At 33.1% G+C, this 26,606-nt stretch overlaps 2 protein-coding genes across 6 annotated transcripts; both read left to right on the plus strand.

Annotated features, from left to right (window-relative positions):
- Window positions 1–1,157: 1,157 nt before the first annotated feature.
- On the plus strand, window positions 1,158–13,307 carry LOC105347820 (uncharacterized). Of its 4 annotated transcripts, none has more exons than XM_011457055.4 (18): window positions 1,158–1,316; window positions 3,189–3,401; window positions 6,526–6,576; window positions 6,680–6,738; window positions 6,985–7,079; window positions 8,030–8,098; window positions 8,684–8,835; window positions 9,201–9,341; window positions 9,455–9,560; window positions 9,674–9,935; window positions 10,060–10,230; window positions 10,372–10,506; window positions 10,623–10,730; window positions 10,832–10,985; window positions 11,193–11,422; window positions 11,599–11,679; window positions 11,813–11,939; window positions 12,111–13,307. In XM_011457055.4, the coding sequence occupies exons 2-18, from the start codon at window positions 3,221–3,223 to the stop codon at window positions 12,314–12,316; spliced, it is 2,328 nt and encodes a 775-aa protein (XP_011455357.2). In that variant the 5' UTR covers window positions 1,158–1,316; window positions 3,189–3,220; the 3' UTR covers window positions 12,317–13,307. The 4 variants fall into 4 exon arrangements, with proteins under 4 accessions (XP_011455357.2, XP_034302443.2, XP_011455359.2 ...); XM_034446552.2 differs by lacking the exon at window positions 1,158–1,316 and adding an exon at window positions 2,163–2,543; XM_011457057.4 differs by lacking the exons at window positions 1,158–1,316; window positions 3,189–3,401 and adding an exon at window positions 4,192–4,798.
- A 6,188-nt stretch (window positions 13,308–19,495) lies between these two features.
- Window positions 19,496–26,346, plus strand: LOC105347819 (adenylate kinase 8). Of its 2 annotated transcripts, XM_066075290.1 has the most exons (11): window positions 19,496–19,656; window positions 20,110–20,194; window positions 20,486–20,649; window positions 20,950–21,100; window positions 21,256–21,327; window positions 21,642–21,842; window positions 21,951–22,082; window positions 22,517–22,606; window positions 23,115–23,144; window positions 25,475–25,616; window positions 25,793–26,346. In XM_066075290.1, exons 1-11 carry the CDS (start codon window positions 19,573–19,575, stop codon window positions 26,112–26,114), a joined length of 1,473 nt encoding a protein of 490 aa, XP_065931362.1. In that variant the 5' UTR covers window positions 19,496–19,572; the 3' UTR covers window positions 26,115–26,346. The 2 variants fall into 2 exon arrangements, with proteins under 2 accessions (XP_065931362.1, XP_065931363.1); XM_066075291.1 differs by lacking the exon at window positions 23,115–23,144.
- The last annotated feature ends 260 nt before the right edge of the window (window positions 26,347–26,606 follow it).

Genomic DNA, 26,606 nt, shown 5'->3' on the forward strand with positions numbered 1-26,606 from the left:
ATCGACCATGTCTCCATCGGAACTACTTCATTATATGACGTCACTTAGCAAAACGCTCAGTTCTGGTACCAGCGGAAGTACAATAAATATTAATGGACAAACATTTGATCTTAGCCATGTTGGAAGTTGGTGTTGTCCATTTTAAAAACTTCATTTGCTTTGTGTCAGTTTTTAATGTTTTATTTGGTCTGTTTATAAAACAAAATAAAGATACGAAAATTAAAAACAATCGCGATATAGTATCTTCCTCTAATTTTTTTTTTATACTTATCCAACAAACTAGAGCTCAGTAAGATGCAAAGCTTTTAATGGGATGCTTATAAAACGATGAAGATGTTTAGAAAAAGAGCCCAGATTTATTGAAAGTATTCAGTTGCAAAGAAAAATTAATTTTTGTTAAGTATAGTTCATATGAAGTAGAATCTCATTCATCGAATTTCATGGTTTTATTCTTGAACTTTTTTTGGATAATCTATTTCTCTTGGCCCAGTCTTGGTAGTGAATTATAACTTGTAACAAACAATACTGAATAAATATATAGCGACCAAGCTAACAACAATGTCTTTTACAAAAATGGTGTGTTATAGTTTTTATATTATTTTAATTTTCATTGTTTTGAACGAGTTGTCTTGTATTTTATTTATTTACATCATTTAATCATTTTTTCATTTTGTTCATCGATTTATTTTAGTTTTGTTATTTGTTTTGTTATTCATTTTCAGTGGTGTTGGCTTCAATTATTGTTTAATCGACTTTCTTCTTTCCTTCTGTTTTTTTTCCTTTACTTTATTATTTTGTTTTTGTTTTTTTGTTTTTTTTGGGGGGGGGGGGCTTCATGGGGGTCTGCCTAATTTGGCTTAATTAAATGGACATGATTGTTGTGTTTTTCCGAATTGTGTAAATTCAAATAAGATAAAGAAAAAAAGTTACTTCAAAAGTACGAAATAAATAAAAATAAATAAATATAAAGAAATTAAAAAAAATCGTTAGTTACTTCATTAATCGATTCGGGTTTTTTTAATATAATTTGTTTTATAAATGTCTACGGACCTATTATGTAAAAACGGATTTCTTATGGGAGAGTGTAAAAAATCTGCCGTTTGTCTAATAATTTTTATTTCATCGAACGTTGTCTAGATTTATCCTCCGTATTAATAGCCTATTCCGATAGGTGGCGCTTTCATATACGTCACGGAAAGGCACGAGATTCAACACAGAAGAGGATGAAAAGAACATAAACAAACCCGTTTTTAAAGTCGACTTCAGCTTTTATTGTGTGATATTACCTTGGCAGCATGTGTAAACTGTTCATTTTGGTAAGTAATTGCAATAAGTATGTAAAAGCATATCTATTTCATATAAATCTTGCAGACTAAATCGTCTTTTGTTTCGCGAGAGAAGTGGCAGATGTTAGCCGTGGGGTACGCAATGGGGTTTGTTTATTTTGTAAATCGGATAAAAAAAAGATATATATTATGTTATCGAGCTTGATTTCTTGTTCACTCAAAGTGCATGCTAAATATCATCACTGTATCGTAATGTAGCTTATTTATTCGAGTAGTGATGTTGTATTTTGTTTGGCGTTGTGTGATCACAGCTTTCTATAGACTCTATTTTAATTCATTCTGTAGAAGTAAAGCCTTCATCTAAATATCAAACAAGTGCACGTTAGCTTGATGACATAGAGCTCAAATATGAACGTTCTAAGTTTTGATGCCTACTGCTGTCAGTAGTTTAACATGTTTAAGGTTTGCCTTCCAGAGAAATATACAGGGATTATCTTTACACCTGTCTTGTCCCCCTGACACATAACACTGGTAGCTACATGTTCCTGTACTAATTACTGTTGGATACTTTTGCAGTTTTTACAAATGACAGACCAGATTTAAAAGATAAACAAAATAGCCTGAAACTATAAATGCTAAAGTTATATATTTTAATCTTATTGAATGGGATAAATTATATGAATAAAACTTCTGTAGTTGGATATTCTAAATGTAAATAAGATTAGGGTAAGAGATTATGTACTTCTGTTAATTCTATAATAAAACATTAATGAACAGAAGTTAAAACTTTAAGCAAATATTTAAAAAATCAAATCTCATGATGCTTATCTCCTAATGCCATTAGTACAAATATTGTTAGAGTGTTTAACCTGTGGTCATAAAATGTCATCAAGTTATTTCTTAACTCTAAAAATCCAGTGAAGCAGCAAGACTGTTTTATTTGACAATATCATTGCATGAGTGCATTGTTTCTAGAAATCATTATGTCCAGAGTGTAAGTGGAAGGAAGTGGTAGAAAGCTCAAAGGATTATCTTCATTTTCACTGGACATTTAGATTACAGAGAAGGAAATGGAATCTTGAATTGTGTTTATGACATTTCCTTAGTTTTATCCTGTGTGTTGGGAATGAACAAGTTTATCTAATATATCTCTTGGACTTAAATTAAGTGTTTGAAAAGTTGATATGAGCAACTTATATGAAAAATTTGACATACCACCTCATAGTGAGGCTGAGGATGACCCATATTTTTATTCAAGTGAGTGTCAAGAGTTTGTTCAGTTTTGTTTTTAATTATTTGTGTGCACTGGTATATATAGTGTGGGTGTATGTTCATTTATCTACGGTAATATTTTTTATTTATACGATAAAGTGGGTTGGTAAGGTTATGATTGCTACAATGCCTAACTATCTGTGTATTCTGTATGTTACATGTAAAGCAACAATTAAATTTGGTTGACAATATTTTACTTTTAGTGTATTTATAGTGTATTTTGCATAAGTAAACTGTTATGAACAAATTTATGGCCCCTTAATACTCTTTGTACAGGATCATAAAAAAACAAAGAACTAGATTTTGCATGTTTTTGACTCTTACCAGTTAGACATAACACATGTTAGAGGGGAACATGTTTCAATCTCAGTTTTATGTTCCAATTTACACTGTGAGGCATGTATCTGTGTAAGAAGTTATTAAAGTGATTGAGGAGGTGCTAATAGTCATGCATGTACTCGCTAAACTAAGTCAAACAACAACACTGAAATGTGGTCTAAAAGTACATAATGCACTGGTACTGTATGCTTAATACTGCTGCAGCATTGAATTTCACATTTAAAGTACTTTATTACTATTACACTGAATGTGTAAAGTGTATTATACGTTCTCTATTAATTTTGTTTCCAGAGTATCTTTTAAAACGTGCTAACACTGCTGCAATGGAACATATCTATGAAGAAATCTTGAGCCCATGTAAGAGATTGAAAGTGTCCAGCAATGTGCTACCAGATGGTCTTCATCATCCCAACCCCCCACTGAAGGGTTACCATGCTCCCCCTCCATCAGTCATGTCCTCTGAAGACAAGAAAACCCGACCTCTCAAAGTCCTACAGAATGAAGGTCAGTATATTTCTACTATTCTTTTGTATAAGGAGAAGATTATTTAAGTCTTAGAACTTGTGTCTGATCCTTTTGACTTTGTATCAGTTCATACTTGAAAAGAATGGTAAATGAAGAATGCCTCCATTTACAAGTGGATTGAATCCACAGGTATGTCTAATTCGTGTTGCATTCTGACGCCCCTTTCTCTGATGTTTGGCTGTTTGAAATACAAATTCTGAAGACAGAAAAGGAAGATTCATTTTTGAAGTAGTTTATGAATGACCTTTAGTAGCTTGTGCCCTTGGTTTTGAATTTTCTTTCAAAAAATGGTTTCAGTTTTCTTTTTTATCAGTTAGCAATGGCATGGCATCATAATACTGTCCCCATTGATAGGGCCTGCCTAAATTTGAATGACCTTTTAATGTCGTTTTTATGGATACTTCATCATCACCAGCAGTGTGATAATTTCCAAGGTGGTTGTAAGGAACTTTAACTTTGTAATGACCATTCTGATTGACACATGGCTGTTTATTGCCAGGCTCTCACAGGGAGGGTATTGTCCATGGGTAGGAGGATCCATTGTGATGTCATCTAATGACTAGATCACCACAGGTTTATTTCCTCCCTTACCCAGATTGAGGTGCTTCTAGATAAGGCCTGTGTTAGGTCATTGTTTGGAGAATCACTTGCTCTCATATCTGGAGATACCATAGCTGTATAGATCAATAGAAATCAGTTATCTGTAAGATGTCTGCGACAGGGCTACCACTTAATGTAGTCTAAACATAGTAGTCCAAACTTTGAAAGTTTGAATTTTTTTGGTTGCAACTACTTGTAATTGGTTTCACAGGCAATAGAAAATTTGCAGATTTTTAGAAGTTTTTAATCATGATCCTGTATAATTAGAGATCATCTATTTAGGGATAAGAAATTGAGTTGACTTTAAATACCAGCAAGTGTAATCTAAAGAAAACAATGTGTATGACCCAAAGACAGAATGAAATTTAGTGAATATTTTCCTTAGTTAATTACGGTTGGTTTTCATGGGCTTGTTATTGGAGCCACATGATTTACTGAATTCCCTAATTAATCATTTTAGTTAGGCAAAATTGTTTTCCCACAAAAGAAAGTTTTAATCAGATGAATAGGGGATTGATGGTCTCATAGGACACCCTCTATGGGAGACTCTCGCCCTTCTGTAAGTGGTTCAGTCAGTTTGGGGTTGATGCGCTCCACATGCTGCTAAAGATTAATGTGAAAAGGTCCTGTGTTTATGTCCAAAGATTTTCTGTGTAATTGGCCGCATGGTGAGTGGTTCTGACCCCCTGTGGTTCCAGTGTAACCAATATACACGTGCTGATAAAAATACAGCAGTTTAAAGAGGATGTTGATGGATCCACTAGGACAAGTACTGGGTAAGAAATATATTGGTCCTTAATTGTTGTTTATGTTTAAATAATCCAGCAACAGATATTATGGAAATTCATTTTTCCATCTTCAAGATTAATCAAATCTAATTGTAAGAACTATGACATTGAAAATTTGATACTAGTATTGCCTTTTGGGGTTGTATTGATTTGAAGAGACTTCATTAAACCTGAATCGGGACAGTATTGAATTAGCTTAATGGTATTCTGAATATCAAGTGTCTTCACTTGGGAATGACAAATTATAGAGTTAAACTTGTCATTTGAAATTTTAAAATTAATTTGGCACGTGGTGAGGCGTGCTTTCAGCAGGTGATACACAGCAATGTGACAGATTTCTACCTGTATCTTATTGGTCACCCCCGCTCTACACCTGCTGCTTCAGACCGTGAACATTAATCTGATATGATGTATGTCATCTTGAAGTACACCCTTTTATTGTCCACCGTCAGTATTAGGTGATCATCTTGGTGGAAAATTGTTTTGTCACAAGCAATAAAAAAAATTCTATGCTGGTTCTCAATTTCTTGAATGCAAAGAAAGATAAGCAGGTGTTAGATGTGCTTTCATGATTTGCAGTTCGGCTTTTGAAGTAATGATATTTTGAAAAAAGATTAAATATGTTTCGTTTTTAATATACTTTTTAAGAAGTCTGAAAAAAAATGATATATAAGATCTATTGTTTCCCTTTCTTGATTTGAATGGTGTTTCTGATGAGTGGGTATTTGTAGTGTTGAATGTTTAATGAGTATCAAATTTCTTGTCCTAAGGGATAGTAGCTTAGAAGATCATTGACTATGAGCAAACATCTTCAAAGTCAAGGGTTGTGTAATATTGAGTGTTTAGTTTGTAACCTAATGTGTTATTTCTTATATAATGTATGTGCATTATTCTTAGATTATAGTCCATTATATAATGAACTTCTTTACTCCTGCTCCTTTGATCAATGTTAGAAAGCATTACATTATTTACATAAAATGTAACAGGTCATTTGGAATAAGTAATGTTGAAGGTCTTGGGTACATTAAAGTGAAAGATTTTTCTCAGCACAGCAAGAGGTAATGATATATCAGAAATGAGTGACAGTCTCCTATCAGTTATAAGTTTTTGCAACTTTTGAATATTTATCAGGATTAGACCTGGATATATTTTACAATATAGTTTTGTTTGTTCAGTCCAAATAAGCTTCTATTCAGTGGTCTATGAATTTGGAATATGGTGTGGAGAGTAAACTGTACTTTTCACAGCTTGGGTTCCCTGTCTGCTTAGAAGCCATTCAGTTACCCAGGTAAACTTTCACACCTGCTTCTGTAGACATTGAGTCTAACCACCAAATTGACCACAATCAGCCAATCACAGCCTTGTTTTCCTGGGTGCCTTTAGATATAGTGTCAAAATTACCAACCAGACTGGTTTTGTCTGTAGCATGTGAATTTGTCATATTTCTTGTGTTCAAGTGGAGGTTTATTGGATTTGGGAATAATTTAATACATCTGTGTGTCCTTACAAACTGTTGTGAATTGAATATTGAATTGTTCACCATGGTGTTTCAACACTTAGATTCTGGTGGGAATTACGAACGGAAAATAATGGGTACCAGAGGTATAAATCTAAAAATGAATTTTCCTTAAGGAAAAAAAAATATATATTACTATTTTGAGTTGAAAAATAGGCTATTTCAGACTGAATCATAAATATTTCTTGTTCTCTTTCAGGTCAAATAAGATTGTCAGCTTATATGAATTTTGGATTACTGACAGTTCATGGTAAGAATGTTATATTGAACTTCTTTTCTATTCACCTATTTTGAAATTTTGAATTATTATGTGAATTACAGTAACTAATATTTAAAATCTTGTCTCTTTTTAGTTATTCAAGCCAGACACCTAACTTCAAAGTTCTCACCATTATGTAATGCAATTGTAAAGGTAAATATTTACTATAAAAATAAAAATTAAATTCAGTGCATTTCGATGAATCTACTTTAGGTTTTTCATATTTATTAATTAAAAGTTGTTTCATTTGTCAGTTAGTAGCTCTCTTTTCATTTTGAACTACAAATAAAAAAATTTTTAATGTGTTTAGTTTTACATGTATTTTATAAATTCCTTTCTAGATATAGACAACTTATTTTGAAATTAGTGATTTAATGTTGTGTTGTTTTTTTTCTCCAGATGTCACTAGTGCCGGATGAAACAAGAAAATCAAGATGCAGAACAGAAGTTGTGAATGGATCCAATAACCCACTTTTTGATGAGAAATTCTCCTTGTGAGTACACAATTTTATGTGTGTATATGAGAATTTTTTTTACTATCAAATTAAAATCTCACTTAATACATTGGAGTGTTAGTAATGTAATTCCTTTTAGTCTTCTAATTAATTAGTTTTTAAAACCTAACACTCTTAAATTGACATTTGAATAAAACATTTAAAATATTAATTTTTGACACTTATTAAATCAAAACTCTCAGTTTGTGACTTTTAATTTTGTTTTCCCATAACTTGATCAGTCTTGCCTAACAAGCATTGTTCATTTGGAAATTGTTTGGTGGTTTGTTAATTAGACTGCATCTTTCATGCCTTGGGGGCCCTTTTAGACATGTGATCTGGAGATATGTTCCAACTAACATGTGGCAAGTGCCCCTCTATCTGACATGTCAAGATACTGTTCAGATAATATCACTCCTCCCCTTGCATAGTGTCATTGTGTAATTGCTATTTGCAAGAATTTTCCTGACAACTATTGTGAAGGTGTCATCTGTGTATAGCAACCACTGTGCATCCTTGACCAGGAGCTGTGGAAACTAAATTAACAAAACTTCTGCAGGCCAATATAATAAAAAAATAAATTCTTAGGAAAAATAGGATCATTGCTAAGAATGCAGGAAACTCCCTTAATTAAGCAGGTCTAGACAAAAGATTAAAGGATCTCTCCATGTTTCCTGGGATGGTAGTCTCTTATCTGTCACTCCCCTGAATTATTAGCAGTCCCCCTGCTGTAATCTGCTATTGTCAACCAATAAATCCCAGATTTCTCCCACTGTTCTCACTGTCAAGTCTTATTGTTTCATCCCCAGCATGTGTTAGGATATCAAGACTTGTCTCTACAAGTTAAACTATATTTCTTTATTGGAATGCATGAATTATCAATATTGATAAGTTTGAAAATACAGGATGTTGATAAATGAGAATATAAATATGGATGTATGTTTCCGCAGTGAGCTTCTAGAAGAAGACAACAACAAACGGCTGCTAATTTCTGTTTGGAACAAAGAATCTGGAAACAGGTAAAAATTGATATTTTTCATTTGATGAAAATATATATATTTTTAAAATCAGTATGATAAACATATTTTTATTCATTTTTTTTTTAATATATCTTCTGTTGATATATTTTTTTATTTTATTATATTTGATTAATCTTTTAAGTAAATAAAGTAAAAGTATTTGAATTCAGTAGTTGTATTACTCTAGTAGTAAATATTTTCATTATGTAATAAAGACAATAATTTGATGTTTATAGTCAAACTAATTACCCATTAAAATAGTTGTTTGTTTACTGATAGTAGAACCAGACTTTAACTCAGTGGGGTTTCCATTACTGATTGATTTGTGATCTACAGGTTGACCTAACAATAGTGTTATGTTCTTGATTTGATAATTACCTATCATTAAGTGGGGGGCTTCTTCTACTTAAGATAGTTAAGATATTTCTATATTTTGAGGAAAAAAGCAAATTACAAATTCCCTGTTGTTGGTAATTCAATCATTCTGGCATGTAGCTTGGACTTGATCAGACCAGATCAAATTCATTACTGTAAATGATAGGACCCAAGTTGGACAACAGTACATAAGATGTTATTTAATTCCAGTGAGTTTTTGGGATGTACCTCTTTTGGCATTCGTCACCTGATTAACCCCAGGAAGGACACAGATGGATGGTACTATCTGCTGACCGAGGAAGTAGGTCGTAAGAAGCACTTGAAGTTGTCCAGTAAAAACCAACCCAAACTGCAAGTCAGAAGTAAGTCTCTTCTTTACTCTTCCTTTTATTGTTCAATAATGTTTAACAGGAAACCAGATTTAAGTTTATATTTATTCTGTCATGAGGGATTTTATTTGAAAAGCATTTGTAGTTAAGAGTTACTGGGATATTACTGATAAGATAGAACCAAAAAGTTTAAATCAGCAAGATATACATTGTAGTAAAAGACTGTAAAAATATTGTAGCAAAAGATTGTATCTTATTTGATACTTGTTGATGACATGGACTATTTATTGCAAGAACCTGCCTTTAATACAACTACCGATACACATAATAATGCGGAAGAAAATAAGTGATGAAAACATAGGTTAATTAAAATATTCATTATCCTTCTTTTATTGCAGATCAGAGAGAAAATGTGCCCCCCATTAACAAGGACATTTGGGGAATGGAGTCGCTCACAGTGACAGTACACAGGGGAGAGCATGGTTATGGATTCTCTGTGGTAGAGAGCTGTCCTGTCAAAGTTGGCCGAGTTGATAGAGGTATGCTTTTTATAAACAACAACAACAGATACTAAAGACTTGCTTTGTTTTGTTAAGATAAAGAAATATCTTAAAGACAAGTCAAATTCTTACGTTTTATGATTATTTTTCAGGGTCCCCTGCAGACCATGCTGGGCTTTGTCCAGGAGACTGTATCATCAGAGTCAACAATCAGAACGTGTCACGATCCCAGTCAGCAAGTGTAGCCAAGCTAGTCAAGTAAGTCAAATGTCTAAATTTTTAGAAACTAAGACATATAAAGTGTATTTTCCTCCAGTTGGCTTAATTGAGAGTTGAGGTTTTTATTTATATGTCTTTGCTTTGTGTTGTAGGAGTGCTGGTCCAACCTTGACAATTGACATCCAGCGTTCCAAGGCTTACGAGATCCTGGACTCCGCATCATGGCAGCAGGTGCTCCCTCCCAACTCCTCCATAGAACAGATGGAGCTGAGGCGAGGCCAGGATGACAACAACTCGGGAGAGCTTTCTGATGACAGTCACAGGACTGACGGATCCGTGGATGAGGGCATCTTCTCCCTGCCCAGCCATCTCATCACCAGCACCCCACTCCCTCTCTTCTTGAATGGACACCAGGTGCTTGTTTAATCACAGAATGACATATATGATAATTTATCCTTGCAATACTGGTTGATAACTTGTACATACAAAACTTGCTGATAATTTGATAAATTTAATAACACTGATTTTTTTCTTAAAGACTGTGCCAACTCCTGACAAGAGGAAACAAGAAGCCATCCACAGGTTGATGAGCATAGAGATGGATTTCATTGATGTCATGCATGCTGGAATGCAGCGCTACTCCAGACCACTTCGTCATTGCATTTTAAACCCAAGACAACATTTTACACTCTTCCAAAACATTGAAAAGGTAGTTTTGAAATTCTTTTGCTACATGTATTTTAGTCATTACCAGTTATCATAAAAATGCTTTAAAGACATAACTTGATGGGGAATGCAAGCACATTAATTGTTACACAAAGTTTAATCAGATCTTTTTCATTATTTGCAGTTGGTTACCATTTCTGAGTACCATCTCAAGCAGATCAATGACAACATGCCCTCCTTCTGTTCGGACACTGAAGGATCTTTTACATCCAGTGAAGGAGGACACAACTTCTCCATTGGAATGATCTATCAATCAAAGGTAATTATCTCCAATAATTCCCAAGCATAATATTTTCACCAGTTAAAAACCATGAAAATATTTTAAGAACTTTTTCACCATTGATAGTTTACTTAATTTTTAACTGTTTCTTGTAGGTACATATGCTTTCCCAGGCCTATGACTTGTATTCAAAAGGATTGGGAGAGGCCAATGACCTCCTATCTGATCTACGAAGATCAACAGAATTTGTCAAATTTGTTCGGGTAAGTTATTTATAAGATCTTCAAAATATATAGACAAACTTACCTTAACTAAATATAAATGATTAATAAAACATTGATTGAAATTTTATAATTATTTACAGGAACCCCCTTTGGAGCCTCAGCAACCCTCCATCAGCACATTTTTAACCAGACCAGTTCATCACATTCGAGAACTTTACCAAGTACTACAAGATATCTTCATGAACACCTCGAATGAAGAGGGTGACTTCAGAGGCCTCAAACAAGTTGTAGAAAGTAAGGACCATTCATTGAATATGGGATGAATTAATGGATGTTTTAACTGTTTTTAAGCAAAATTTTCACATAATGTACAAAGTGTTTGCAGTCATGGAAATGCATGTTCCTCTCATTAATTCAGTCAAAGCTGTTGCATGTCTTTAATTATGATCAGATACCCTGTGCTTATAAATTTTTTAATAACTGTTTAATTTACTGTTACAGGTTTAAATGAGTGTGTGGGGAACATCTCAAACTACAGCTGCGTGGACAGAGTTCCCAGTATCTCCTCCCTGGCCTCCTCAACAGGGAGCACTGGTCACTCCAAGACAGAGGCGGGCTCTGTGTCAGGGAAAGGCGTCCTGGCCCCGTCCTGTTCCATGAATACAGTGCGGTCCATCGACTCAGAAGTAGCCAGAATACAGGATAGGCTGGTGTTCTCATCTAAAGTGTTGGTAAGATAAACCTGATTTTAAGATTTTCTTATACAGTTTGATAGGGCACAAAACTTTATTGAAACTAGTAATTACCAAAACTATACGAATCAGTGTGTATGAGAGTAGCAGCACCATGAGATATAATGATTTTTGATAGGTAGTCTTTAATGAAGAAGTCTTTTGTACCTTTTCAGAAGTTCCAGCTTTGTACTGAGGACAGACATCTGATCTATGCTGGGGACATGTTCAGATGGGAAGGAACAACTTGGAAGAAGGTGAGAATTCTCTTAAAATTTATATGAAAATTACCAGTAAAGTGTTACTCAGTATTCCACTGATATGAGTTGTAAAAAGTAGTGAATTGGTGTGCATAGAAAACGTTGCTGATTGTTTTCCCTCTCTTTACAGCTGTTTGTACTGCTGTTCTCTGACATCCTGGTCCAAACAGAACAGGACAGAAGTGACCAGTTACATGTGATGTATGAACCTGTGTACCTGAAGCACATCACACAGGTGGATGGACAGAGAAATCACAGTATGTATTGTCTCCCTTAGTGTACATACAAAATAGAATATCAGTAACAAAAAGCTCTACTTTATGTATAGTGGTACTTGTGACTAGAATAGTAAAAATTTGTACTTTAGGTTCAAATGACATTGTAAGGCTTGGATATAGCTTATGTAAATAATCTTATTTATCTTTCAGCCACAGAACTTGTCATTCACCATGCCTCCAACACAACCCCTCAAGGAATACCCATTACCCACAAGATGCTTTTCCGGGCCCCAACAACAGAGTTGAAGTACACATGGAAGTCCCTGCTGGAACAGAAGGTACACAACGTTCGGGGGACGTCGACCACAGACTACTACAGCCTCAGTGACTGCTCGGGGTCCGCGGTCATCATATGAAGTCATAGCCGTGAATGGCTACCGACTGAATAGTAGTGCTTCATCTCTAATCCGAAACAGTTAATCTGATGTGAATTTGTAATGGAGACTCAAGTCTGAGTTGAGTTTGTAAGAACTTTGATGTCATGGCCTTTTAAAGATATTATACACTGTCAGTGTACTATCAAATAAATCTTTGTGTTCAGTAGCTGTTCTGTAGCTGTAAAATTTTTATGTATTTGTTGATTGCAGAATATTGCTTGTTACGTTATTTTAATGACCTAGATTCATTATTTTGGGAGTACAGATTCTCTTGTGTGTACAGGAACTATGTAACAAACATAGCTAGTCAAATAAATAGTAAGTTATTAGTCCAGATGACTTGCAGTACTATTTGTAGGTTTTTATCCATATAGCAGTATGTAAACATTTGTTTCTTAATGTTTAGCTACTATGTTTATTCAGAGCATTTCAATACTCAGTGATATTTTTAACCACCATTGTATTCTCAGTGATATATTTTATTGGATTTTACATTACATGGAATGGGATGTAGTGATTGTATTTTTAGATGAAGTATGACTAGTATGGATAACATAGTAAACAAGAGATGGGAGTGTGTTTCAAATAGATTGTACTTATGAGTTGATGAGGAAGATATTCCTTGAATTGTGTTCAATTAAAAGACAAGACATGTAAAAGTAAACTAATTACTTGTAGTTTTGTGTTGTACTTTTTAATACACTTTTTGAGATATTTTTATCTGTTTTATATTTGTTTTTTTCTGACACGAAAGTGCTATTGTATTTTATATTTGGAATTTATGTTACGTTAAAACTTCGGAAATCCTTTCACTTTGTCATACCTCCTTCCACGTTTGTGGACCCACTTTTCCTCCTTTTTTTCTGTCCTCTGAACTTTGTAGTATTTATTTTTTTTTAGACCTATTAGACGATTAGAATAGAAACTTTTTGTAAATTTATTAGAAAAAAGTAAATGCATATAAAAACAAGATCAAGAGTTGTGGTGTCTCGTTGTTGATATTGTAAATTCAATAAGTTGTGTTAATATTTGGTAATCAACAACTATTCTGAATACTAGAGTTCAGATGGAATAAAGCATAAAGAAAATGTACCAGTATATTGACAATGTAATTATCATTAAGATGGTATGGGATACCTATCAAGGATAGAGGTACATTATAACTAAAAACTTTAACCATTTTAAAAGTTTCAAAAGAACTATATATGATAAGAGTTAAATTTGGCCCCCATAATTCGCCATTTTTAGACGGTGGCTATTTATAGCCACTGTCTATTGCTACGGTCCTGACCGGAAGGGTATTTCTCACGGGGACCCTAGCGGATAACGAACGATAACTCTGTTAGGTACATGTATGCAGTGTTTTATCTACGTGTCGATTTCAGTATGAGAACTCATTTTAATCTTATCAGATATTTTAAGCATTATAGCTGCTAATTATTTTGTACATACATTTAAATAATGTATGAAATTGTGTTTTATTTTAAATGAGCCGTTACCCTATCTGCTTACGCGGTATTAATAATATAAGGCTCAAACTGCCAGTTTTGACGTTTAACTCTGTATCAGGACTGCATATAAACTATATCACTGCGATAATTGGTCAAGAGATCTCACAATAATTGCTTCTTGTTTTTTATGATATAAATAATTGTCAGAAACACACTATTTAAACTGGTTTGCCATTTCATATTTCAGCAATTATGCTTCATCGATAAATTCAGCCATTTTCAACGCATTAGTTTTAGTTGAGCAGTATATTTTTTGTTGTAGCTTATTCCAAAGAATTCACAACAGATACTGACAATGAATATTACATAAATTACATTTTATTGAACTTCAACCGATCAATGGCACAGTTTCTTCTACAAGTGTGCATGTGTTTTCAAACACACAAAAACTTTAAATTTACGATACAAATGTGTTAAATTTTCGACTGACCTGTGATTTACAATGTACCTTATTTTGTACCTCACTCAGTCTGTAGAAACATAAATTTTATTACAGGCACCTCAATATTCATCAGACAATATTTACTGCAGATGTTGACGCTTTACTTGCTGCTGACTTTCTCTCAAACACGCTAATCGACGTCGGATTGTAAAATTCACGTGCAAATCGAGTCGCCATTTTAAATGTTTATAAACTACATTTTACGATGTTTCAAAGATTTTTAGTTCAGATTTTTTTTTTTACATATGCTGTAAAACGTCTAATGGATTTCACGGCGTGTCAGCTCATGTATCTCTAATTTGCAGCAAACGCTAGCTTTTTTGTGAGAAAAAACATGCGATATTCCATATACATTTATGGTACATAATGAACGGTAATGTAAGAGAGCATCTTTTCTTTGGTTTGGGGGCATTTTTTCACTAACAGATAACATTATTTACATATGTACGTAAACATCGCCCCGTTTGTTCTCAAATGATTCTTAATTCGCGAGTACAACTCTATTATGAACTTTCTTCGACATTTGTTTCCAAGTGTTAGCATCATTTTGTCAACATGCATTTACAAATAGGCGGCCTATATAAATGCGCCAGTTTGTTATCTACGTGTCGATTTCAGTATGAGAACTCATTTTAATCTTATCAGATATTTTAAGCATTATAGCTGCTAATTATTTTGTACATACATTTAAATAATGTATGAAATTGTGTTTTATTTTAAATGAGCCGTTACCCTATCTGCTTACGCGGTATTAATAATATAAGGCTCAAACTGCCAGTTTTGACGTTTAACTCTGTATCAGGACTGCATATAAACTATATCACTGCGATAATTGGTCAAGAGATCTCACAATAATTGCTTCTTGTTTTTTATGATATAAATAATTGTCAGAAACACACTATTTAAACTGGTTTGCCATTTCATATTTCAGCAATTATGCTTCATCGATAAATTCAGCCATTTTCAACGCATTAGTTTTAGTTGAGCAGTATATTTTTTGTTGTTGTAGCTTATTCCAAAGAATTCACAACAGATACTGACAATGAATATTACATAAATTACATTTTATTGAACTTCAACCGATCAATGGCACAGTTTCTTCTACAAGTGTGCATGTGTTTTCAAACACACAAAAACTTTAAATTTACGATACAAATGTGTTAAATTTTCGACTGACCTGTGATTTACAATGTACCTTATTTTGTACCTCACTCAGTCTGTAGAAACATAAATTTTATTACAGGCACCTCAATATTCATCAGACAATATTTACTGCAGATGTTGACGCTTTACTTGCTGCTGACTTTCTCTCAAACACGCTAATCGACGTCGGATTGTAAAATTCACGTGCAAATCGAGTCGCCATTTTAAATGTTTATAAACTACATTTTACGATGTTTCAAAGATTTTTAGTTCAGATTTTTTTTTTTACATATGCTGTAAAACGTCTAATGGATTTCACGGCGTGTCAGCTCATGTATCTCTAATTTGCAGCAAACGCTAGCTTTTTTGTGAGAAAAAACATGCGATATTCCATATACATTTATGGTACATAATGAACGGTAATGTAAGAGAGCATCTTTTCTTTGGTTTGGGGGCATTTTTTCACTAACAGATAACATTATTTACATATGTACGTAAACATCGCCCCGTTTGTTCTCAAATGATTCTTAATTCGCGAGTACAACTCTATTATGAACTTTCTTCGACATTTGTTTCCAAGTGTTAGCATCATTTTGTCAACATGCATTTACAAATAGGCGGCCTATATAAATGCGCCAGTTTGTTGCGACTCGCAATTGAAATACACACCGGTTAGAAAGTGTCATCACTTAACACAATGCTACATCGGCCGTAGCGTATACATTCATGCTATATTTGCGATAAATAATGAAACATGAAGGCAAAAAAATGTGCTTCATAGATGACTGTAGAATTCTGCTGAGCTACAGAAATAAAGCTTTCCGAAAATATTGCCGGGATTTGCGAACCCGGCGAATAAGGCGTGTAAAATGACCATATGAGGACTGATTAGATAGATCAGATTAACTTCAATTCATTTTCTTTCATAGAGTGGGTCTGAGCTCAATATTTTTTTTTTTACAGTCTAAATGTGGTTTAATGAAATTTAATAAACCGATTGGACTCAACAAAAATGTGGAGAGATGACCCACTACAGTTCAAAAATGTCATTTTGTAGCTCAACAATTGAAAGTTTTAGAAATATAATACAAGTCCGAAAATTCGTGGTCATTGTCTCAAATAGCATTTAAACAACGCACTTTGTTGTGAATGAAATGGCTCAGTGGTTAGAGCACCAGCCATTAGGAAACTTTATAGAACTTGGGTTCGATACCACCAAAACTTAAAAATTTATTATTTTTTTCTTATCTTTTTGAAATATTTCAAACTGAATATAGTTAGAAATTACCATTTTGTAAACTTGTATAATAACATATCAAATATATTTAATTGAAAAAATGCTAAATTTGAAATTGTATTTTACAACTAAACCAAAAGGGCAGTTGCGCCATCTTACCCCCCCCCCCCTCCCCATCTTCTTTATATACACAGCTGTACGGTCAGAAAAACGTGCGTTCAGCTTGAATTTTGTTTGTTTGTTGTTTTTAAAAACTTATTTTGTATAATTAATCAATATTTGTTGTAAGTTGACTAGAAAAGTTTAATGTAGCAAGTAATTTATGCGTGTTAAAGTGTACTGAGAAGCGATAAAATATACATGTGACTTTCCCGAATTCATTCAAATGGTTTGAATAAATCTCTAGCTAAATACAATAGAACAAATGTTTAAAACGTTGATTAATGAAACTGCCGCGACCGAATGCTGTATGATATTTTTTAAAATTTTCATTCACTTTCGTTGTGAGCAAATGGAAATAATCCCCTAAAGTCGAAGATAAAATATTGATTTACTCTTCTGTTTCATGATGACGTGCACTCCAAAAGCAATACCAGTTTTATCAGACAGGTTCTTGTAAACCCATTCCATTTTCTTTACACCTTAATGTATTAACTGACTATGAGGGGAAAAAAAGCAAATGTGATGATCCACAACACTGCAACTTTTTCCCCGTGAAAAAAATGAGGGAAAATGCTGTCGAGAGGGACAATTAACATACTATATGTATGCCCAAATAGTTAGTAAAAATAAGTATTTTATCATACCAAAGCTTTATTTGTTCTCGTTACTTTGAGAAATCCACAATATATTTAAAGCACAATAGTCCAATCCACACTTTTCAAAAGTTGTTCCCATTTGCGGGGTCAACCCAAAGGTCAAAAAGGAAAAAACCAAAATTCCCCTTCTTCAAACAATCAAATATTTGGGCGTACTGTGATGAAATCGCTTTGGATTTGATTTATTCATTCAATATGTGGTGGCAACCATTCAAACGGGGTTTTAATGTCAACTGATATATATACAAACATATTGATACAAAATATAGATACAAACTTCTATACGACAAAGACTACTGTGATAAATCTTTGGGTCTTTCCCAAAAGATGACGACCAAGAGACACAGCATTTGTAAAGTGTAGAGTGAGATCACAGCTACGATTTCCACAGAGTTATCCATGTAGGAAACTCACGACTAGTTGTGCGAGTAAGCGTTAAGTATTAGTACATGAATGCGATACTGGCCGCGGTTTTCTACAAAAATAATTATCATACATCACTCATTGTTACATGTAATATGCCACTTTCAAACGACGCCACCGTCTAACAGTACTTTCAGTACTTTGATTTGAAGTGTTTCGGGTACAATAAAATGTTAACTAATTTTTTAGAAGAGTTGATATAAAAAATATTTTTCATCTTTTTATTTGATTTATTTGCACTCACTGGTAGTATATGACGTCAGAAATGACGCCATTTCTATAATTCAATCAAAATCAGCCAAAAATTGACATTTTTCTTATCTATTTACGAATGGGAAATATAGAGCGCATGCTTGAACAAGGAAAATATTTTTGTCACTTATTAGTCTTGGCTAGATACATCTCTGATTAAAATATTTTATTTGTTCAAGAATGCGCTCTATGTTTTCGGAAGGAAAAACTGCTTGAAAACAAGCTGTTTTACGCTAAAAATGCCAAAATGGCGGGAAAAGGTTGTCTTTACAATGTCATATTTCTAAATTGTGGGCACTTGAACCAAAATGAATATTATGTAAACACATCACATACATATCTGTACTAAGAAAACAAAGAATGATAGGAAAATGATGATGTTCATTTTTGGGGGCCATTTTAGGCCCTTATCATATATAGTCCTTTACAAAATTTGACGAAAATGTTTTAAATTTTTTTTGAAAAGTAAAACTATAAAAACCTCAATCTCAATGAATGAATGGAAGTACAAACGAAAATCAAAAGATTTGCGTTTCACAAGAATGTAATGGTATAGGCAAAATAAAAGGAATTGCAAACAAAAGCCAAGGACTGGATTAGGGCGCAGTGGCTTTTTTTCAAACCCAAATAGTGTGTGGGGGGGGGGGGGTATATTGATCACCCACAGAGATCAATTATTTAATACATCCCGAAGCTTGGACGCATTTTTTAATTTATAAGTGTGGTTATTTTACTGTTACCGATGATTAATTATTGTATTGTACATCGCTGTATAATTTAAAACGTGTTTGTTTTGTGTTGGAGGAAGGAGGAGGGGCTTAACGCAACAACAAGCCCCCTAAAAAAAACGACCCAAAAATTATTTATTAGAGAATCAGCAAACAATCATGGTATAAAAATTTTATAAAAGCGTAAATACTGTGTAATCGGCAATTTAAATTCGAGTATAATACTTTCCGCACAGAACTACAACTGACATATGACGTAAATCTTACGGGAGATACCAACCCATCATTAAGAAAAATGTCCAACATTGTTAAAGGTTTAAAACCCGTTATTTTGAAACATAAAGTAATTTTTGCAACTGCAAGTTGAAATTATCTACTACTACTTGGCCTGATGCATTCAAAATTGTCACACATTGATGAACAAATTGTGTTAGCCAGAGATACTGTTATTTATGTCTCTGATGTTAGCTCACACGTTAGTAAACCAATTAGCAATAAATGCTTAGTAGTTTACTGGCGTATACATTATTTGCCATTCTATTATATTCAATAATATTACTAGGAAAAGAACTGTAAATGTATTAGTGCGAACAGAAAAATAATTCAATCGGGTTCGGTATTCACTGGCATAGCAACGCTGTCAACACCAAGAACTTGAAGAAGGAACCGTTGCATTGAAAAATGGACCAAACTAAAAGGCCGCTTCTAATTCCCCCGGAATTCAGTACATACGCCGAGGAACATGGAATTTTCGATATGTACAAGGTCTGTAGGTCACATTCTCTGTCACAACTAAAATCTGTAAAAACGACGTGCACACAAATCAAACAAGCACCGACCACGCACCTAACGTGTTGTAAGTGTTTTATTATGTCACACAAATCATCGTACCAGTATTTATTGTGTACAAATGTTATGAGCTAAATGCAAATAGTCCATCTATTGTTTTGTTTTACAGTATATATTGTATGTATTATATATATACATCATAAATCTTAAAATTAATGTAATATAATTTTGGTGCAGTTTTTCACTATAGCTTCATATAAGTATGTATATAATAATAAAGTGACTAATCATTACATGTATACTTGTATATGCACTGCCTTCTTGAAAGCAGTGTATTTAATCATATAATAATGAAAAGTGACTTAAACTTTTACACAAATGTTGAACATGTACACGTTTATTAAAACTCAAAGTATGATTGATTTATAGAGGTTGATGGAGCAATTAATTGTAAGCAAACCAAGCGACCCTTTGGCATTTCTTGTGGAACAGCTGAAAAAAGAAAATGACGATGGTAAGTACTGTATATTTCAATAACAAACACAAATGTATTTGCATATGTGCTTTTAAATTAATTCCATTTAGTGGAATGCTATATTTGTCAATAAACATATAACAATGGAAGTCAGGTTCATGTACAAGTATAGGGTGGAGAAGATGCTAATTATATAAAGCAGGAGAAAACTCCCTGATAAATTGTCACTGCTACATTCATGCAGCTGTATGGATGATGTGCTATAATATAAGTATTGAATTGTGTTTCTGCAAATGATTTAAAAGTACATTGGATGCTTTTTCTCTCCAGTACCGCAGGTTATTATCCTGGGACCCCCGGCCTCAGGGAAGAAGAGCATCAGTAAACTGTGTGCCAACAAGCTGCGCACTGCCCACCTGACCACAGAGAACCTTATTCAGGAGTCAGAGACTGACATCAAGATGAAAGTCATGGACCTAATCAAGAAAAAAGAGGTACTGTAGAAATAGATACTTCAATAGTTTTGTATACGTAATACATGCACGCATTTTCATAGAAATTGCACAAAAATTCTTTTCTATAATATGTGCTTATATATAGTATAAATTCCGTACATATACAGGCCTGTACATAAATTTCATGTTTTAATTATCTATATAAGAAAAATCAATACAATGTATAAGATTTTATTATTTAATTGTACAGATTCCGAAAATATGATTTATTCACAGTATTGTTTATATGGATATAAATTTCTGATATGTTCACCTAGACATGTATGGTGTGTATTGCAGACTGTGCCAACAGAAATATGGGTGCAAATCTTGACAGAGAGACTGAAGTTGATGGACTGTGTTAAAAAAGGATATGTGTTGGAGGGGTTCCCCCAGACCAGAGAACAAGCACTTGCATTACAGTCAGTGGGAATCCACCCAAAACATTGTGGTAGGGAGAATGTTTTTGCAATGATCAAATCAAGTTTGAATTACCAATATTTAAATATCTGCTGAAAATTTTGTCAAATGTCAATCTGGTATGATTATATGAGAACTGTAAATGCATATATTATTGGTATTAATGAAAACATATTTTGTTTCTAGTTATACTTGATGCACCAGACACAGTTCTTATTGAAAGGGCACAAGGAAGAAGGGTGGATCCGAAAACTGGAGGTGAGTATCAATTAGAAGCTATTCTTTTCACATATTGGATCAATGCATATGCATTGCACTTAAAATTTGAAAAACATCTTTTCCTTATGTCAGAGTCTTTTCATAATTTTACAGCAGATAATGGCTTAAGAGCATACACCTATAGTATACACAGTTTAATATTTGACTAATTGGACTTAATTCATGCAACTTGGGTGCTTGTAAACAAAGTGGAAGTGAATGTACATGCACAGAAATTTTTTGGGTAATTGATGCAAATTGATGGAATATAAAAACAGTATGATTTTAGACTGTAAAATCCACATTCTTTTCAGACATTTACCACACAACTTTTGACTGGCCTCCAAATGCTGAGATCCAGACGCGTCTGGAGGAGACTCCAGGTTACACGGAGGAAGACATGGTCAACAAACTGATTGAATACCACAGACATATTGACGAAATTGAAGAGTGCTATAGAAAGGTCATCAAGAAGGTCAATGCTGATCAGCCAAAGGCAGATGTTTTCTCACAAGGTAATATTAATAAACAAAATTGAGAAGAATTTTAGTCAGTATTTTATAAGATGTATTGTTGACTATCCCAGTAGATTTTTTATTTCACATTTTCATCCTTTTCCATAGTGTACTCCTATCTGTGTGGCCAGCCCAGGTCCAATGCTCCCCATACCCCCAGGATTGTACTTCTGGGACCCACAGGCTCAGGGAAAGGTGTACAGGCCGCTCTTCTGGCTAACAAGTACAACATTGTCAACGGTATGGAGTCCATATTTATATACTGTGTATTATTGTAGAAGAATGAATGTGCAAGATTTTCCCAAAAGTGTACAGATTACTGGAAACAGTGAACGTTTGTGAAGGTTTTTCGTCATGAATACAAGCAACCTTCAGTTGCATTAAAAACTGCGTAAACGCAATTGCTCCCAGTTTTGAAAAATCAAGACAGCAATAATAATTTTAAAGTTTTTATATATTCAAATATATATTTACACCCACTAAATATGATTCCCCCTATTTCTTACTGAAATTGATTTTATTTACATAGCTCTATAGAAACTGACAGGACTGAAATCTACATGATCCAGTTCTAATCAGTTTATTGATTGGTCGAAACCTTCAGCAACCTTAGAAAAATCACAGACTATATACTTGTAAACTGATTTTCAATGCGTTGTTTTACTTTGTTACAGTCTCCTCTGGTTCGTTAGTAAAACAATCCATCGCTGATGAAACAAAGGCAGGACAAGCTGCCAAGGCTTACATTGAGAAATCTATGATGGGTAAGGTTTCTGAATCAGTTAGGCATAAACATACCTCTGTATTAATCATGTTTTTATTTACATGAATTTAATGCCATCCCATGTAGCCCATATGGATCCAAATGTTGTGTATAGCTAAATGTTGTTCAGCATGATATCTAGCTTTGTAGGTATACCCATGTACATATCATATTATAATACTGTTATCTCCTGACTTTAGTAATACATGTTCTGTGTTGACTTGACTAAAAGTGTTAATGTTTGATGTTTAATCTAAAACCTTCAATAGTGAATACCCCAATGTACAGTAATAAATACTGATATTCATGTAGAATATTCGATGATAGCAAATTGAGATTGCTATAAATATAGCTTATAAGTCAAATTTTGTAACAGTGTTGTAGATCGATACTCTGTTGTCTGAAGAATTTCATGCTCCCAACCATATCATTTATTCCATCAGTTAATTCATGAACCTTATATTCTCACATTTTTTTTTTATTACTATGCACAAATGTGTTTTTCAAAGGCGTGTTTGGAAATGAACAGGTGGTTAAATGTAAGTAATTAGACAAGGCAACTCCTGAGTGAGTTCCGCTTTCTTAGATGACATCAACATCAGTAACTCTATACTCAGTAACCCCTCTAACCTAGCGGACTGTTTCAGAGAACATACATTTTATATACAAAATATTGTATTCTACAGTCTTAAACCTCACAAAAGATTGTAACAATTGTGCATGAGAATCACATGTTCTGACAATTTTTTAGAAAGAAAAGACCATTAAACCAAAGGCAAAAAAAAAATGCCTTGGTCAACATGTTTAGTTGAAATCAAAAATATTAGACACTATTTTAGAATTAATTATTTTATTAGAAGAGATTAGAAAAGAAATGCCAAATAATGTATAAATTTATTAAAATGCATGCAAGTTTAATTCACAATTATATTTATAATCAAATTAATCATATTTAGAGATTAATTGCACATATTCTAACAGTATAAATGTACATATATGTATATGTATTTATAAACATGCAAAAATCTGCAAACCCACATATTCAATTGCAGTTGTAAGGTAGATTTAGACTCTAGAGTTTCCCTAGCATTTTATTTACCCGCAGTGATTGTGTTTAAAGGGAGTGAACTTTGTTTATTTTGTTTGTCATCTTCTTCTTGTGAACAGAGTGTTAATTTAAAACTTGTGTATTATTTTATTTGAAAACCTTTGAATCTTTAAACTCTCTTTCAGCTTTTTCTATAATTAAATCTATTACATTTTCCTTGCTTGACCCTATGGGGCGCCGTTTTAATATTTTTGAGGTATTTTCTGATATCAGAAAATGATTTTTTGATATCAAGAATTCGAATTTCTGATATCAGGAAATGATTTTTTGATATCAGAAATTCGAATTCTTGATATCAGAAAATACGATCCATTTTCTGATATCAAAAAATCGATTTTCTGATATCAAAAAATCATTTTCTGATATCAGAAATTCGATTTTTTGATATCAGAAAATGATTTTTTGATATCAGAAATTGAAACTGATTATTTGATATCAAGAATTATATTTTCTGATATCAGAAATTCAAAGAAAATGGCGAATAAATTTCACCTATTTAATGAATACTCCCTTGACCCAAAATTAAATTGCCGAACTACAGAGCCAGATTTGCATTTAAATATTTGTTGTCTTTTATTTATTTTAATGTAAAATTTAATAAGTGTTCTTGATAATTCTGGTCTTATGTATTAAAAGCGCTAACTGGACGCCTGTATAACTCTTTATATTATGCGAGGCCATCATTTTTCAATATTCACAGCAAATCGCAAAGAAAGCAGTGTTGATCATTGTATATGTGGCAAAACTTGCCAGAATGAAACCAGGTTTAAAATAAGGCATTCATTATCATTCTTAAGAGACATCTACAGTCTTGAAACACATTTTCTTACAAATTACAAAAGTTGCATTACAGGGAGCATTCATTAAGTTGATAGTAATTTTATGTAAGTCTTATTTTCTGATATCAAAAAATAGATTTTGTGATATCAGAAAATGTAAATGATTTTTTGATATCAAAAAATGATTTTGTGATATCAAGAATTCGATTTTTTGATATCAAAAAATGATTTTGTGATATCAAGAATTCAATTTTTTGATATCAAAAAATTAACTTTAATTCTTGATATCAAAAAATCTATTTTGTGATATCAGAAAATCATTTTTTGATATCAAGAATTCGAATTTGTGATATCAAAAAATGATTTTCTGATATCACAAAATAGATTTTTTGATATCAAGAATTAATTTTTGATATCAAGAATTATTTTTTGATATCAAAAATTCGAATTATTGATATCAAATATTTATTTTTTGATATCAGAAAATACCTCAAAAATATTAAAACGGCGCCTCATATGACCCGGCCTGCATTGGAAAGTGTTTCTCTCATGCAGCTTTAAATGAAATATAAATCTTAATTATACATATCCAATCAGCTCTTTCCTCTATTTCCAATTTAGAAGTGACTCAGTGATAGGCAATATAAATACCATAATTCCTGATCAAGCTATTGTTCTGTATATGCAATTAATTATTCTCCCCTCTTAATTTATTCATTCCAATATTGTAATAATAAGAAAACAATAACACTTTTTTTTATAAAAGCATTTTAATTATCTATAGTTTAAGAGATACATTTACAATCAGGATTTCATTTCCATTTTGGTGAAAAAATTTCCCATCAAACTCTGTAATACATTAGGCTTCAATAAAAGGTGAAGGGGGGATAACTTAATGGCACTGATACATTTAATATTTATCAGACTACCAATAAACTCAAACTTTGTTTTGCAATAACCTTTGATTTATTTTCCTGGTCAGTGCCTGACAACATTATCCTGGACATTATGAGGGAGCGCCTGGCTCAGTTGGACTGTGTCAGTAGAGGGTGGGTCCTCCATGGCTACCCACGTACCAGAGAACAAGCGGAGGCCCTCGCTAAAGATGGCTTTGTCCCCAACAGGTAATACTGGCTCCTCTACAGACATATGTCTAAATCTTTATCATTATATCAGTCTCTTGTCATTTCATTATTTTAAGGCCTATTTTGGCTGCTCTATTTGAAATCATAAATAAATCATTCAGTGAAAAATTTTCGGGTTTATTTACAAATTTACACTAACATCACAATTTTTGCAGAATCTTCTTCTTGGACGTTCCAAATGATTCTGTGATTGAGCGGTTAACATTACGAGCCACTGATCCAATCACAGGCGAGCGATATCACATGCTATACAACCCCCCACGGACTCAAGAAATCAAAGAGAGGCTTCAGAAGCACCCCAAGGACAGCGAGGACGCAGTCCGCCGAAGACTAGCAGAATATTCTGCTTATGTAGAAGAACTTGCCGATTACTATACCGAAGGCCAACACGTAAACGCTGATCAAGATCCTCATACCGTGTTTGAATGTATTGAGAGTATGATTGTAAATCCACTGCCAAAACGGTTCTCTACGTAATTTACATAGACTTGTTAGACTGTACTCCAGTGACTTTTTTGAAATTTGTAAAGATTGTTTTAATATTAATTTATGAAGTTGATGTTATACATGTCCTTTTCATGTTAATATTTTGACATTTATTCTAATACATGTATTGCATACACATGAATGAAATTGCATTTTGATTTGTTATATGTTCCTTGCAATAATAATGTTGTACATGTATGCAAATATACTATGAAAGAGTGATGCTTATAATTCATCATCAATTCACTATCAGTAAAGATATCGATACAAAGTGTAGTCCATAAATTAATTATTCCATTAAGATTTGTTTCAAACCTTATTAGAACTAAATGTACATGTCGTACCTTAGCACTCTCTGACATCAAGAAAATGAAACAGGGACTGTGAAATGCTAGTATATTTGGCTATTTCTGCATTATTGTGGATGAAAACTCTTAGAGAGTTCATTTCAAATGACTGGGACAAATGTTCAATTTCCTAAAT

Source organism: Magallana gigas, chromosome 2 (assembly GCF_963853765.1).
Source record: "Magallana gigas chromosome 2, xbMagGiga1.1, whole genome shotgun sequence".
NCBI lineage: Eukaryota > Metazoa > Mollusca > Bivalvia > Ostreida > Ostreidae > Magallana > Magallana gigas.